Source organism: Leopardus geoffroyi, chromosome D3 (genome assembly GCF_018350155.1).
Source record: "Leopardus geoffroyi isolate Oge1 chromosome D3, O.geoffroyi_Oge1_pat1.0, whole genome shotgun sequence".
NCBI lineage: Eukaryota > Metazoa > Chordata > Mammalia > Carnivora > Felidae > Leopardus > Leopardus geoffroyi.
The window spans coordinates 5,286,700-5,301,357 of record NC_059339.1 but is presented as its reverse complement, the minus strand read 5'-3'; the positions used below and the strand labels follow the sequence as shown (position 1 = coordinate 5,301,357).

Here is a 14,658-nt window from a genome sequence, read left to right as displayed (position 1 = left end):
AATAGACAAATGCGTCGGGACAGAAAGCAGAACGGGGGGAGGGGCCAGGACAGGGGGATGGAGAGTTTGTGTTTAACGGGGACAGAGTTTCCCTTGTGGATGGTGGGGACGGCCGCACAGCACGGACACATCTCAGAGATACCGCGGGTCTGGTCCCGGACCACCGAGAAGCGAGTGTCACAATGAGTGACACAAGCGAGCGTCACAGCTGTTGCTGGGTTGCCCTGTGCACACGGAAGTTACGCTTACGCTATGCTGTAACCTACTAAGCGCGCGATGGCGTCACTGTCTAAAAAGACGCCGCGGATGCCTCAATTTAAAATATCGCTAAAAACTGCTAACCATCACCGGAGCTCTCAGGAGTGGTGACCGCTGCTCACAGATCACTGGAAACGTACAGGGGGAGAGTCTGAAATACCGTGGAAATCGCCAGCGCGTGACACGGACGCTGAAGGAAGCAAGTGCTGTCGGAAAAGCGGCCCGATCGGCTGGCTTGAGGCAGGATCGCCACGAACCCTAACTCGTCTAAGTGCAGAAGCCGCGAAGTACGATCAGGCAAAGCGAGCGAGGGGAGCCTGCACTTGGGAAGGCGCTAAACGCCTCCGGATTATATACTTAAAACCGGTTCAAAAGGTCCAACTCGTGTACGTTCCGCCAGCAGGAAAGAGCCAGCGCGGAGAGGTGGGGCCGGGGGTCCGGAGGGGAGACCCGGCCTCGCCCGCCGCCGGGGCCTCACCTGGTGGCAGCATGCGGTGGATTTTGCAGACCTTCCGGAAGCACTCGCCACTGTAGTCTTCCAGCGGCGTCCGCTTGTTGAAATGCACCGTCACCGGGAACTGCCTGGACTCCACCTGGGACACACGCCCACAGGGGCACCGCGGGCGGTGGGCTGAGCTCGGTGCCTCCCCCGTCCCCGGCCCCTGCGACCCCGGAGCTCTCCGCTCGGCGCGCGCAGCTCCCCAAGGCCTCCCGGTCTCGGCCTCCACCAGCGGAGTGGGGCCTTGCGGGAGCGGCCTCGAGACCAGGCGTCCCGCTGCGGGAGCTGACGGGCCCCGCTCCCCCCTCGCCGGCCCGAGATGCCGACCCAGGCGCTACCTTGATGACCGGGGGCGGCCGGGCGAAGAGCCGCTGGTTCTGCGTGAAGTCCTCCACCCGCAGCGTGGCCGACATGATAACCAGCTTCAGCGGCAGGTGCCTCTGCGGGAGGGCAGATGGGGTGACGGACGGAAGGGGAACACGGCCGGACCCAGGATGCCAAGGGGGAGGAATCACAGGGGGGCCGCTCACCCCGAGAGTCACAGCCCTGCCCCTGGGCCCGGGGGACCCCGAGCTCAGGAGACCCTGTCTCACCTGACCCCCGCCACCCCGCCGCCCTACCTTCGCCCGGAGAGACACGATGCGGGACAGGAGGCCAATGAGGATGTCCGTGTACACGCTCCTCTCGTGGGCTTCGTCAATGAGCACCACCTTGTACCTCCGCAGCAGGAAGTCCTGGGGAGGGGGGTGTGGTGAGGCCCGCCAGCCTGGGCCCGAGCCACTCCGGCATCACTCACACCCCAGAATTCCCGCTCCAGGAGCCCCCTTCACAGCTGGCACGGATCCGGGAGCACTGGCCCGGGGGGTCCCGGTTTGTGACCTCAGGCAAGTTATTTCACCTCCCCGTGTCTGTTTTCCATCTGCAAAATGGGGCAACAGGACCCACTTCACGGGGTCACAGGGAGGTTTCCGTGACAAACACCATCCGTAAAGTATGCAGCCTGGGGGCTGGTGCCTGGCAGAGAAATTGCTGGAGAACGGGCAGCTACCATTTATTAGAGGCGAGCTACCAAATCCAGACGCCTGTAGAACAGAGAGGACAGGCAGGGCAAGGGAACGAGGGGGTGGCGGGTAGGACCGAGGACACTGGAACAGCGTCTCCCACACAGAGAGGAGCCGTAGTCAACCACACCAGAGCCACATTCACAGCCACCTCCCTGGGTGACCCTGGCCGGCCTCAGGGCAGAGGGGGCAGGCGTCACCTCTGCCCTCCCCAGAGACCTCTGCCCAGGTGGACGCCACACAGCCAGCAAGGAGCAACACGCGTGTGGCCGAGGCACAGAGTCTGTGAACCAAATCCTAACGACACGAGCTCCCGCGTAACGAGCACCTACAAGGCGCGACGCTGAGGCGCGTTCACGCATCGTACAACTTCTGCTTCAAAACAACCGCGTGAGGAAGGTACCGGCTTGCAGATGGAGAAGACGAGGCTCAGAGAGGGGAAGGAACTTGCCCAAGGTGACACAGTGCTGGCATGACAAGCGCTCGAACTGCCCGCCCCAGGCTCGCTGGCCTTGCGTCCGGAGACGAGACGAGCAACCAACCTTCTGGATCTCCTTGAGCAACACGCCATCTGTCATGAACTTGATCCTGGTCTCTTCGGTCACGTTTCCCTCGTATCGGATCTGATAGGAGACGACCCTGCAGGGACAGACTCGAGCTCAGGGCAGGTAAGGTCCCGACCGGTTGCAGCCACGTGGCCACACGGAGGCGGACGGCAGAGGCCTGTCACCGCCCTCTGAAAAACAGGTCGGCTGAACGCGGACCTCGGTCGGAGCGCGATTTGAACGACCAACGGTGAACAACTGTTCGGAAGAGAGACAACGGGGGCCGGAGGGCCCTCCAGCGTGTCACAGGGTTTCGGTCACGGTGAGGGCGCTGAAATTGTTCTAGCGTCTTCTCGCACAGAAATGCAATACAGCCTTGATCTTCCAGCCCAACAGAGAAACCCCGAGGAAGCAATTCTCCAAGAGCAGCTCTGCACCCCTGGGGTGCAGGGCACACGGTCAGAACCAAGTTGGCCACCAGCTGACCATCACCGAACTGGGTTTCGGGTCCACGGGGGCTCGTTCGCTACGCTTTCTACTTTCGTGTGTGCTTAAAAGCTTCCACAAAAAGTTAAAGAGGGGGCGCCTGGGTGGCTCAGTTAAGTGTCCGACTCGATTTCGGCTCAGGTCGCGATGTCGCGGTTCGTGTGATCGTGCCCCGCGTCGGGCTCTGCGCTGACAGCATGGGGCCTGCCCAGGATTCTCTCTCTCCCTCTCTCTGCCCCTGTCCTGCTCTCCCTCTCTCCCTCAAAATAAACATTCCCTTAAAAAAGTTAAAAATGGTGACCAAGAAGGACAGCTTTGTATGTACTATTTCCAACACATACCATCAAATACAACGGGAAAGATTCAGAAGGGTGAACAATATGAATCGTTTACGTACAAGTCGAAGAGGAGAAATACAGAGATGCCCACGGTTGCTTGTCTGTGCCTGTGACTGTCTGGAACAATCCACAGGAAACACACTGGGGGCACCCTGCCCCCACAACACACGCACGCAACAAGCCTCCCCGACCCGCACGCCAGTCCAAGGAGGGCGGGCCGTTCTGTCTCGCTCACCGTGTCCCGAGACCCGGGGCCGGGCCGGCCCACAGCTGGTGCCGCTCAGTAAATATTCAGAGAGAGGGCAGATGAAGGAGACTTTCTCAATTTTAGGCCCAGTAGACATGCTACCCCCTCAAACCTGGATGCCCCGGTGCGGGCCGAGGCCCAGGCATGTGCGGTATAAACGCGGCCCCAGCCACCCTCAAGCGGGCGCTCTGCCTGCTTTGTTCGGTTTTCCACATCAAGTCCTAAAGCCTCGCCGCCCGCAGGGGACCCGAACTCGGGAGCCCTGCCTAGACAGAACTACTGGACCATGGCAAGCAGTAATCACTGCCTGCCTGCGTCTGGCCACCTGCCACTCTGCTCCGCCCTCGAGCCCCAGAAAGGACCGCGGTCTCCTCGGGGCACTGGGCACGGAGTGAGCCCGAGGGCCTGGCGGGCTCGTCCTTGCCCTGCGGCCCCTCCCCAGGAAGCTCCTGCCGTCCAGAGGGCGGAAAGCCTTCTTGCGGGAGGAGACCCTCCGCTCGGACGCAGAAGCAACGCTCCCACCCAGCACCCTGGAGACGGACAGCGCCCACGAGGCTGCTCTGCTCCTCCTGGAGAGCGCGCCCGGGGCCAAGCCGGGGGACCACCCCCTTCCCTCCTCCAGGACGCAGAGCCCTCACCGCTGTGACAGATTCATCTCCTTGGCCACCCGCTGGGACATGGCCACAGCAGCCACGCGGCGGGGCTCTGTGATGCCGATGATGCTGTCGTCGCTGTGGGAGGGAGAGAAGACACGTCAGCAGTGCTCGGGCCCACCTGTCAGTCCCACGGTCACACACGGTTCCCCGTCAGGACTCCACGTACGGAGTGGCCCTCCCTAGAGGTGACAAGGCACCGCCTGACAGCAAAAGGGGACAGCCTGGCGGTCCGCACACAGACGCCGTGGGAGTCACAGTGGAAGGGAAAGCAGCCAGCTGCAGACGGGAGGCTGGGCTGGAGCTGGCCCGGAGCAAATGCTCTGCGAGTCACAGGACCTGCCAAGGGGACAGCGGACGACAGGCAGCACAGAAGCCCGCGGCTGGTCCCCTTAGAAAGGTCTGCTTACTGGGTCGGGGGTGGCTGGGGTCTGGGATCCGAATTTCGGGAGGGTTCCCGATCCTGATAAGGGGGGGCTCTCCGTGCCTGGACTGTGTGTACCAACAACGTGGTTCATCCTGACCACCGGCTTTCCTTCTGGGCGCCTGGGACTTGGGTAGGTGCCAGGGAGAGGGGGTCCGACCCCAACAGACACCCTGGGCGCTCAGTTTCTACTCGGCTCGTCTGGTGACAGCTCTTTACACGGACTGCTTCCGTGTGACTCTCCCGGGAAAGGGCTCGGAAAGCCTGTGCCCGGTTCTCCCAGACTTCACCCCGTGTACCTCTTCCCTCTGCCGATCGTGTTTCGTGTTCTTTTGCTCTAAGAAATCGCACTCACACGTACAACTACACGCTGGGTCCCGTGAGCCTTCCTCGCAAATCAATGAACCCGGGGTGGTCTTGGGGACCTGTGACACACCCGGCTCAAAAGTGCCAACAGGAGGCGACATTCATAAACACACCGCCCCGCGTGACAGGGGCTGATCTAAGCATTTTACACGAAGTCTCTCATTTCGTGCACACGACACCCGTGTGAAGTAGGTGCAACGACTGTGGGAGGACACCAAGGCCCAGAGAAGTTAAGCAGCTTGCCCAAAGCCACACGGCATCCCAACGGCGGAGCCTGGATTAGGGCCCTGGGAGCTCCCACTCATAGTAACTTCGGGGGGTCGCCCGAGGGGCCAGCCCCCAGCCCCCACCTGGCGTAGCCTGCTTCGTAGAGAAACTGTGGCACCTGCGTGGTCTTCCCGCTGCCGGTCTCACCACACACGATGACGATGGGGTGCTCGGCCACCGCCTCCATGATCACTGGCTCTTCAGCAAGAATTGGGAGCTTTAGCCGTTCTTCCTGGCAAAGAGAGGAAGTCAGTGCTCGGGGAATCGGGGGGGGGGGGGGGCTGCCCCGCAGAATGGCAGAGGGGATCGGCGAGACTGCGAAGGGTGACGTGGTTTCTGTAAAGGAGGCCGTGGGCGTGTGGATGCCGTGAGTAGCAAAGCCAGTGAGGCCCTGCTACAGGGGACAGAGGCGGCAGTGGGGTCCTCCCGTGCCAGAGCGGGTGTCCTCGGGGACAGCCCAGCACGCAAAGCCGACCCCTGAACAACTGCGGGGGTCTGCTTCCTCACGCACGGACTGTTTTCGGTACAGTATGGGACTAGGGGCGCCTGGCTGGCTCAGTCAGTAGAGCGTGATCTCGCGGTCGTGAGTTCAAGACACATGGAGGCTGCAGAGATTACTTAAAAAAAAAAAAAGTACAAGGCTATAAATGTTTCCTCTTCCTTACGATTTCCTCAGTAACACCTTCTTTCTCTAGCTTACTTTTATTTTAAGGATACAGAAAACATATGACACGCATAACATACAAACCACGTGTGAACCAACTGTTTTGTGTTCTGAGCCTTCCGGTCAACAGTACACTACTAGTCGTTAAGTTTGGGGGGGAGTCAAAAGCTGCACTGGATTTCTGACCGCGAGGGGGGTCGGAGCCCCTAGCCCCCGTTGGTCAAGGATCTGGCGTTATTATATAGTGCAGAAGTTTTACGACCCACGGCTTACACCTTCATTACGTGAAGCATGCTAAGTGCGGATTTAAAACATTCTGTTCCGTCTCCATTCTACTCCGTTTTGTTTCAAAACCAAGAGTGCTGGTCATCTCGTGACCCGGTCATGGCTGTGACCTACAGTTTGCCGACACTGCCCGAGAGGAAGTTGCGTGCATGTGAAGAATTCTCGCAAGAATACGTGCCCTGTGCTCTAGTCACACGCCCGAATACTCGAGAGCAGCGGGGGAAAAGCACCCAGAATAAGGGGGACTTCGGTTACCGCACCGACACGGACGAATAAATCTCAGAAACGTGAAACTGACTTGACCAAGCAATCAAAGTGCAGGGAGACGAGTGATACGACGTCACTTATCAAAACAGGTGGTCGACCTGTCGTAACGGCTTAGGAACACGTATGGAGAAAAGCCACGGAGAAAGAAAGGGGCTGAAGCTGGGGCGGGGGCAGCCCGGGGCCCGCAGGGACCGAGTGAAGAGATTCCCGCACCAGCAGCAGCCATGTGACGGCACCCACGAGCAAATCTTTGTAGCATGAACCCAGGGGCACACCGGGTGGTTCCTCAGAGCCGTCAGCTCGCCCCAATTATACCCGAGCACACGAACTGAAATCCCGGTTTCAATGAACAGTACTGATGCTTACTTAGAACGCTGCGCTGATATTTTCCGGTTTTTTTTTTCCATTAAAGGAAAGGAGCTGGTCGCATCCCTCCGGTTTCCACAAAACAGCGTGCGGTCTGCCACAGCCCCGCTAGGACCCAGGAGGCCTCCTGCCTCAGGGCCTTAGCTCCTGCGGTTCTCAGTGTGGGACAGCCCCCTCTCCTCCGCTCCTGCTGGTCTCCCAGCTCCTGCCCCAGATGCGTCCCCAGGCCCTCCTGCTCTCCCCCTTCCTGGCACCCAGCCTCCTCCGTTCACAACAGCGGGGGCCCTGTCTGCTGCCCTCCCCCGCCACCCCGTGCCGGGCCTGCAGTCGGCACGTCCACACACGCACCCGCCCACGTCTCCACGCCGACCCTACAGGAGGGCACAGTTGCTCCCGTTCTGGGCGAGGACACCGGCACACGGGAGGGATCCCACCCGCTCGAGGCACAGGACGCCCCTCCGCCCCCACACCCCCAACCCCCCACCACGCTAGCCTCAGAGCCCGTCGCAGACACGGAGCAGCAAACCTGCACTTCGGGGGAGCGGTTCACAGGGATGAAGACGGCGGGCTTCACTGGGGGCCTGGCCACGGTGGGGGCTGCTGCGGGAGGTACCGACGACGTCGCGGCCAGAGAGGGCTGGCCGCTGGAGCCGGGGCCCCCGGCCCCCGCCCCCGGTGGAGCTGGCGGCGGGCCCGCACCAGCCTCCTCCACGGGCTCGGCGGCAGGGGCCTCATCAGGCTCAGACTCCACCGAGGACTCGGATGACTCATCTTCTGCCTCCTCGCGGGGGGCGCTTCCGATGGGCCCCGCTGAGGCTGCTGATCTTCTGCCCCTGGGCTTCCATCTCGTCAGACCTCCTGCCGGCACGGCCAGAAGTCAGGCACGAAAGCCCTAGGATGGGCCGGTCGACCTCAGGCAGCTCTGTGTTGTGACACACCCCTCGGAAGCCGGGATTCAAAGGACACGCCCCTCTCCCACCTCAGGGCCTTTGCACATGCTGTTCCCGCTCCCTATGCAGAAGTGCTCCCTCATTTCACTCAAATGTCACCCATCAGGGAGACTCTCCCATCTCCCTCCATCCTCTTTCCCTGCATTACTTTGTGCCTGGTGCTTCCCAGCACTAGATACGTATGTATTCGTTTGATTATTGCCCATCTCCCCATGATGAGAACGCAGGCTTCTTAAGGGAAGCTTACTTCCTATTTTACTTGTGTGCACTCTCCATCCCCGGGGCCTAGAGGAGAGCCTGGGACAGTCTGCACTCAGAGCAGCCATAAATGCACAAGGCCTACAGGGAGCAGGCTGACAGTAAGACGGCCGTGTCCTGTGGGTCTGTGGCCGGGGTGGGGGGGGAGGCACATGGGCTCCATCTAAGGGTCAGCTGCCCTGTGAGAGTGCCATCTGGTGTGGCACAAGACCAGGCGGGAACCTGGATCAACTTTTCTTTTTTAATGTTTATTTATTGCAGAGGGAGAAGGAGAGGGACAGGGAGAGAGGGAGGGAGGAGGAGGGGGAGAGGGACGATCTTAAGCAGGCTTCAAGCTCAGAGCAGAGCCTAATGCAGGGCTCGATCCCAAAGCCCAAATCAAGAGTCAGATGCTCAGTGCACCCAGGTGCACCCCGACTCCTGCAGTCTAAATCTTGGACCGTGGGTGGTATTGGGTTGAACAGTGTCTCCCTAGAATTCACATCCAGAGACTCAGAATGTGACCTTCTTGGAAAGAGCGTCTTTGCAAATGTAATTCGGGTGAAATGAGGGCATCCTGGATCAGGGCGGGCCCCAACTCCAATGCCTGGGTGTCCTTAAAAGAAAAGACGCAGACACAGAGGAAGGCCACGGAAGACAGAGAGCCATGCCGGGAGACACAGCGGAGACGGGGACCGCGGCGTCACATCTCCAAGGAAGGAACCCCCAGGACGGCTGGCAGCCACCCGAAGCCGGGGGAGAGGGGAGGAACAGCTTCTCCAGCTTCCAGAAGGGACCAAGCCTGTGACACCCGGAAGGCCACACTTCTGCGCTCAGAAATAAGCTGAACCGAATCCCTGATCACCTGAAAGCAACGTCTAGCCTAATCGTCTGGGCCAGAGCTGGAAGAACGGGTCACGCAGGACCCCGCATGAGTGAGAAGGTCCGCGCGTGTGGGCGGGAATCAGCAGCACCCAGGCCCCCAAGCGGCGGAGGCGTGTTAGCACGGGGGCCGCTGCAGGCGTCTTTCCTCCTAACGCTCAACCCGGAAGGCTCGGTGACCTGTGAGGCCGCCCCCGGGGCCCTGGCAGGAGGGGCACCCGACTCACTCTTTGACGTGGTACATGCGGTTCCCGGTGCCCAGCTTGGACGTGGTGTAAAAGAGTCTCAGCTCGGCTTCTGAGACCTGGACTTCACTCAATTTCTGTAGCATCTCCGCTCGCTGGGGAAGGAAATGACAGTGTCAGACATGTGGCAGGGCGACCCTCTCTTCAGAAGGGAAGGGAGACCTGGGGAGTGCCCGGGGGGCCTAGTTGGTGAAGCGTCTGACCGTTGATTTGGGCTCAGGTCGTGATCTTGCGGTTCGTGAGTTCGAACCCCACATCGGGCTCTGTGCTGACGGCAGGGAGCCTGCTTGGGATTCTCTCTCTCTGCCCCTCCCCTGCTCACACTCTCTCAAAGATAAACTTTAAAAAAAATTTAAGAATTATAAAAAGAGATCACTGGGGCGCCTGGGTGGCGTAGTCAGTTGAGCGTCCGACTTCAGCCAGGTCACAATCTCGCGGTCCGTGTCCGTGAGTTCGAGCCCCGCGTCGGGCTCTGAGCTGATGGCTCAGAGCCTGGAGCCTGTTTCCGATTCTGTGTCTCCCTCTCTCTCTGCCCCTCCCCCATTCATGCTCTGTCTCTCTCTGTCCCAAAAATAAATAAAACATTGGAAAAAAAAATTTTTTTAAATAAATAAATAAATAAATAAATAAATAAATAAAAGAGATCACTTAAAACATTAAATTAAAAAAAAAAAAAGGAAGGGAGACCGTACATCAGATTTCGGCTGCGCTAACATCTAGGCTTTTTAAACCCAACGCCCAATTATAAGTGCATCACAGGCCGGGGGCCTTACATTCACGTGAGCTGCGGTGGTGGCTGTCTACCCCTGGAGTCTGGCGCTGGACCAAGGCTCTCTCTGCATCACTGTGTGTCACAAGCAATTCTCCACCATCCAGATGCCCATCCGCGGGAGACCGTATAATAAAGGAGGGTTTACGTGTACAAAGCGGGGCTCCCCCGCTGTGTCAGAGGGAGGGGAGGCTCTTGTGTGATATGGCAAGCGGTCCCTGTGCCACCTTCTAGAAAGCAGCATGTGGAGGCGGGGACAGTTGGCCTCTTTCCGCTGAGGAACCATTCAGGAGTTTTTCTTCTTCTTGAAATTATAAACGTGCATTGTATATGTGCTCCCATCTACGTATTTTGCAATCAACGAGAGGAAAAAGCACGTACGGAACAGTGAGAAAAAACACCGCACAGGATTTTAAAAGGACACACTCGCGGACCGTGAGCCTCCCTGCAGAAAGGGCTCCGGGGGCCGAGTGTCAGGGCTGTGAGCAGGGGACCCTGTGTAGTGATCCTGGTGGAAGGTCAAATGTGAACCCCAGGAAGTCTCCAGATTGGCGTTTCTCGGTCTCTGCACTGCAGGCAATGCGGGCCAGAGAACGTTTTGTCCCAGCTGAGGATCCAAATAGCATTTCCAGGACATTCGGAGGCAGAGGGGTGTGTTTAACTGCACCACAGAGATGAAGGTTTAAAATCGCAGACTGTGGGAAACCGCAGACAAGCAACCTGATTTCCCTCAACAAATAAATGACAAGGGGGGGGGGGGAGGAGAGAAAGAAAAATAAATAGGTGGGCTAGGGGAGCATTTATGAAACAATTGGAAATTCGACCATTTAGGGAAAGTTGATATTTTTAAAAAATTTAGGTGGGCTAATGGCCTTGCGGGTTATTTAAAAAAAAAAAATTTTTTTTTTTTTTACATTTATTCATTTTTGAGAGACAGAGAGAGAGCACGAGCAGGGGAGGGGCAGAGAGAAAGAGGGAGACACAGAATCCGAAGCAGGCTCCAGGTTCCAAGCTGTCAGCACAGAGCCCGACGCAGGCTCAAACTCACTGGCCGTGAGATCATGACCTGAGCCGAAGTCGGATGCTCACGCCCCTCTTGCCGTTATTCTAAATGGCCCTTATTTTAGAGATACAATTGAAACTGTTTATGTATAAACACAATGGTGTCCTGCCCTCTCAAAGGATAACTCTTGTCCCAGAATGCAACCTTATTTGGAGAAAGGGTCTCTTCAGATGTAATTAAGTTAAAGATCCCGGGATGAGATCTGGATTATCCAGGTGGGTCCTAAATCCCAAGGCAAGTGTCCTTACAAGACACACACAGAGGACAGCCACGTGAAGACAGGGGCCAAGACTGGACAGATGAGGCCACAGGCCAAGAACGCTGGGGGCCACCCAAAGCTGGTGGACCCTCCCCTAGAGGCTTCACAAGCAGCAAGGCCCTGCCGACACCTTGATTTCAGACTCCGGCCTCCAGAACCACAACAGAATACAACTCTATCCTAAGCTGCTCAGTTTGCGGTCCTGTTTCAGCACAGACTTATGCTTCCCTGGCTTTGACCCCGGAGGTGGGAAAGTGGCCAGCAGGAGGGATGACGAGGGGACTCTGGGCTGGCAGCCGCTGGCACTGGTGACAAGGACACATGAGTCCATTACACTAGGTTCTCTGCTTCTGTAGAGGTTTGAATTTCCCAATATAAAATTTGTTCTGCAAAGAAGTACGAAGGGAGGGGCACCTGGGTGGCTCAGTTGGTTAAGGGTCCAACTCTTGATTTTGACTCAGGTCGTGATCTCAAGTTTGTGGGTTTGAGCCCCACATCCGGCTCTGCGCTGACAGTTGGCCTCAACAAACCTGGGCCCGTCAGTCTGAGACTGAGAAGGCTGGAGCGGTGTCAGTCAAGGGCCAGCCACGGGGAGGCCATTCAAATTTAAATTAATTAAATCACATAAAGAATTCAATTCCTCCACCTTGCTAGCCACACACGCCTAGCGACTACTGTATGGGATTGCGTAGACACAAAGCACACCCCGCATTCCGGAAAGTTCTACGGGACAGTCCCAAGGAAGAGATCAAGTTGGGGGACACAGACCCCATCCCTCCGCAGTCTGGGGGGCCGGGCGCAGACCCTGCCACAACAGGCGTACCTGGCTCTTTTTCTCCTTCTGATCTAAGATCTTCTGCAGCATTTTCCGCTCTTTCTTGGTCAGAGGCTTCTTCTCCTTCTTCGCCAGGGGAGGGGCCTTGGGCTTCTTTTTCTTCTTTCCCGGCAAAACCAGCGCATTGCTTGCGTCAACTCCTTTCAGCGTGCCCTGATCTGGAAAGACACACCTGCCTGAACCCTGGCCCAGGGACCGGAGACTCCGGAGGCCGAGTAACGGTCAACATTAACGCCACCGGCTCGGTGCGGGGAGGCTCCATGTGGCCTCCCCACCCCTGTGTGAGCCCCCTGAGCGCCCCCACAGGACCGGGGGTGCAGGCCCACCCAGCACCCGCCACGCGGCACCCTAGAGGTCAAGGCAGAGGAGAGCAGGTGCCAGGAGGGAGGGTACACGGGACAGCAGTGCTCCGCTCAGAATGTGGCCTGCTTTCGGCAGACCTGTGAGGTCAAAACTATTTTCAGAGCACTGGTACAACGTCCTCCTCAGACACGCAGGGGACTAAGTACTGAGTTTGTACCATATCTATTTTCACTTTTATATTTTTTAAATTGTTTATGTTTATTTATTTTGGGCGGGGGCAGAGAGGGAGCTGGGGAGGGCAGAGAAATAGAATCCGAAGCAGGCTCCAGGCTCTGAGCGGTCAGCACAGAATCCGACATGGGGCTGGAACCCACGAACCGTGCGATCAGGACCTGAGCCGAAGTCAGACCCTTAACCAACTGAGCCACCCAGGCGCCCCATGTACCATACCTACTTTTAAATGTCACAGTCTGGGGGTGCCTGGGTGGCTCAGTCAGTTGGGCGTCCGACTTCGGCTCAGGTCATGACCTCGCGGTCCGTGAGTTCGAGCCCCGCATCGGGCTCTGGGCTGACAGCTCAGAGCCTGGAACCTGTTTCGGATTCTGTGTCTCCCTCTCTCTCTGACCCTCCTCTGCTCATGCTCTGTCTCTCTCTGTCTCAAAAATAAATAAATGTTAAAATAAAAAAAAATAAAAATAAAAATAAATGTCACAGTCTGAAAGTATACAATCTAGACCCAAATTCGGCTACCACATTACTCTTCAACTCAACCTGCTGTGGCCCCCCTCTCCCGTGTTCCGTGGGGGCCCTGACTTTCAGTAGTTCCTCTGGCTTCGTCCATCTTGCCTTGTGTCACAAAACGTAGGAGAGAACGAGACAATTTTAAGCAATGCAAGTGATCCATTGTGCAATTCTCGCACAAAATAGAATTAAAAGCGAGAAAGAAAAAAAAAAAAAAGCGAGCGTACAGCAAGCATTTTCCAGAGGCTCCAAATCGTGTGACGTGTAGCTGCTCTCACAGCTGAAAAAGTGTGTGCTCGTATATACTGGTTTCAAAATTTCTTGGTTTTGATGGATAGAAGCCACACCAACAAAAGCACTTTGGGACCCTCAGTTTTTAAGAACGTAAAAGGGTCCTCGGTCCAAAAATTTGAGAACCACAGTACTATAGAAAAAAAAAATAATAAGGGAAGTGATAAAAACAAAAATCAGGCAGCGGGTGGCGATGTTAGGTCAGTGGTTGGGGAAGGCTCTTTGAAGAAGGCAGGCGATGTGATGGATGTTTTTATAAGCCTCCTCTTGGCCCCTCAGGAAGGCGGGGATTAATTGGAGATGTCCTGAGGTGGGAAAGAACCTTCCCCAATCTTTGGGTCCAAGAGACCTCAGGCCCCCCTGCTCCAATCACCTCCTCCAAAACTCCGACGGGGGTAGGACGACTGCTCCTCCTGGCCCCGTTTTACAGATGAGAAAACTGAGGCATGGAGATGTTAGGCGGTTTGGTCAGCCCCCAGCCTATCCGTGCGACTTCTCAGGAGGGAATTCAGGCTCCAGATTCCCACCCTAAAATTCTGTCTGGTAACCTCACTGCCTTTCAGGCCCAACGAGAGTGCAGAACAGAACGCCAGGCCGTGGGTCAAGGGACACAGGCCTTTCCAGCGGCCCTGCTCTCCCTCTGTCCATCTCCAGAGCCTAGACCCACTGTTTCCTGATGTTTAACTCGGCTGGACCTCAGGGACCACGGGCATTCAGCTGGGTGAGTCCGACCTGGGACCGCATCCTTTTCAGGAGCCTGCGAGACAACTCTGAACGGACTCAGTCACTTCATCTCACCTCTCCTGCACAAGTGGCCCCATGCAGGTCATGGACAGCTTCCCTGGTTACATCCAGAGGTCCCTCTCTCCCTCCCTGACCCCTTGGCAACATCTGATGCGGATGGTGGGTCCCCCTCCACGGCACCCACAACCACACACCCAGAGCTCTCCTCCCCATATCCTTCTCCAGGGCAGGACTCACCCCCTCAGTGAGCTAATCGAGCCTGGACTTGAAATGAACAAACCCCATCCACTCACAGATGACTCCGAACTGCCATCTCCCCCAGGAACGGCCTCTCTCAAGCACCTGCCTGCCTACCCTGGCCGCCTGGGTTATGGAACAGGACCCCCAGACCACTCATATCCCAAACATGGCTCTGGGTCTCCCCAGCTGCCCACCCTGCCTTTTCTCCACCGGCTGGGCCCAGCAGCGCCTGGGAGTCCTTTTCGACATCAGTGTTCTTGTGCACGCTCAGCCAGCAAATCCTGTGAGCTCCTCGTAGCCTGACCACCACCAGCTCACCTGCTCCCTGCGTGAACGAATGAACAAGCTCCTAACCGACCACCCTGGTTCTACT

General features: G+C 57.4%; 1 protein-coding gene across 1 annotated transcript in view; it reads right to left on the bottom strand.

Moving 5' to 3' along the window:
* Positions 1-14,658, bottom strand: part of DHX37 (DEAH-box helicase 37) — a 28,498-nt gene that overhangs the window by 12,703 nt on the left and 1,137 nt on the right. Inside the window, 10 exon segments of the mRNA XM_045457122.1 lie at positions 737-851; positions 1,096-1,197; positions 1,378-1,491; positions 2,361-2,457; positions 4,073-4,165; positions 5,228-5,376; positions 7,253-7,517; positions 7,519-7,584; positions 9,023-9,135; positions 11,955-12,124. Coding sequence (XP_045313078.1) covers positions 737-851; positions 1,096-1,197; positions 1,378-1,491; positions 2,361-2,457; positions 4,073-4,165; positions 5,228-5,376; positions 7,253-7,517; positions 7,519-7,584; positions 9,023-9,135; positions 11,955-12,124 — 1,284 coding nt within the window.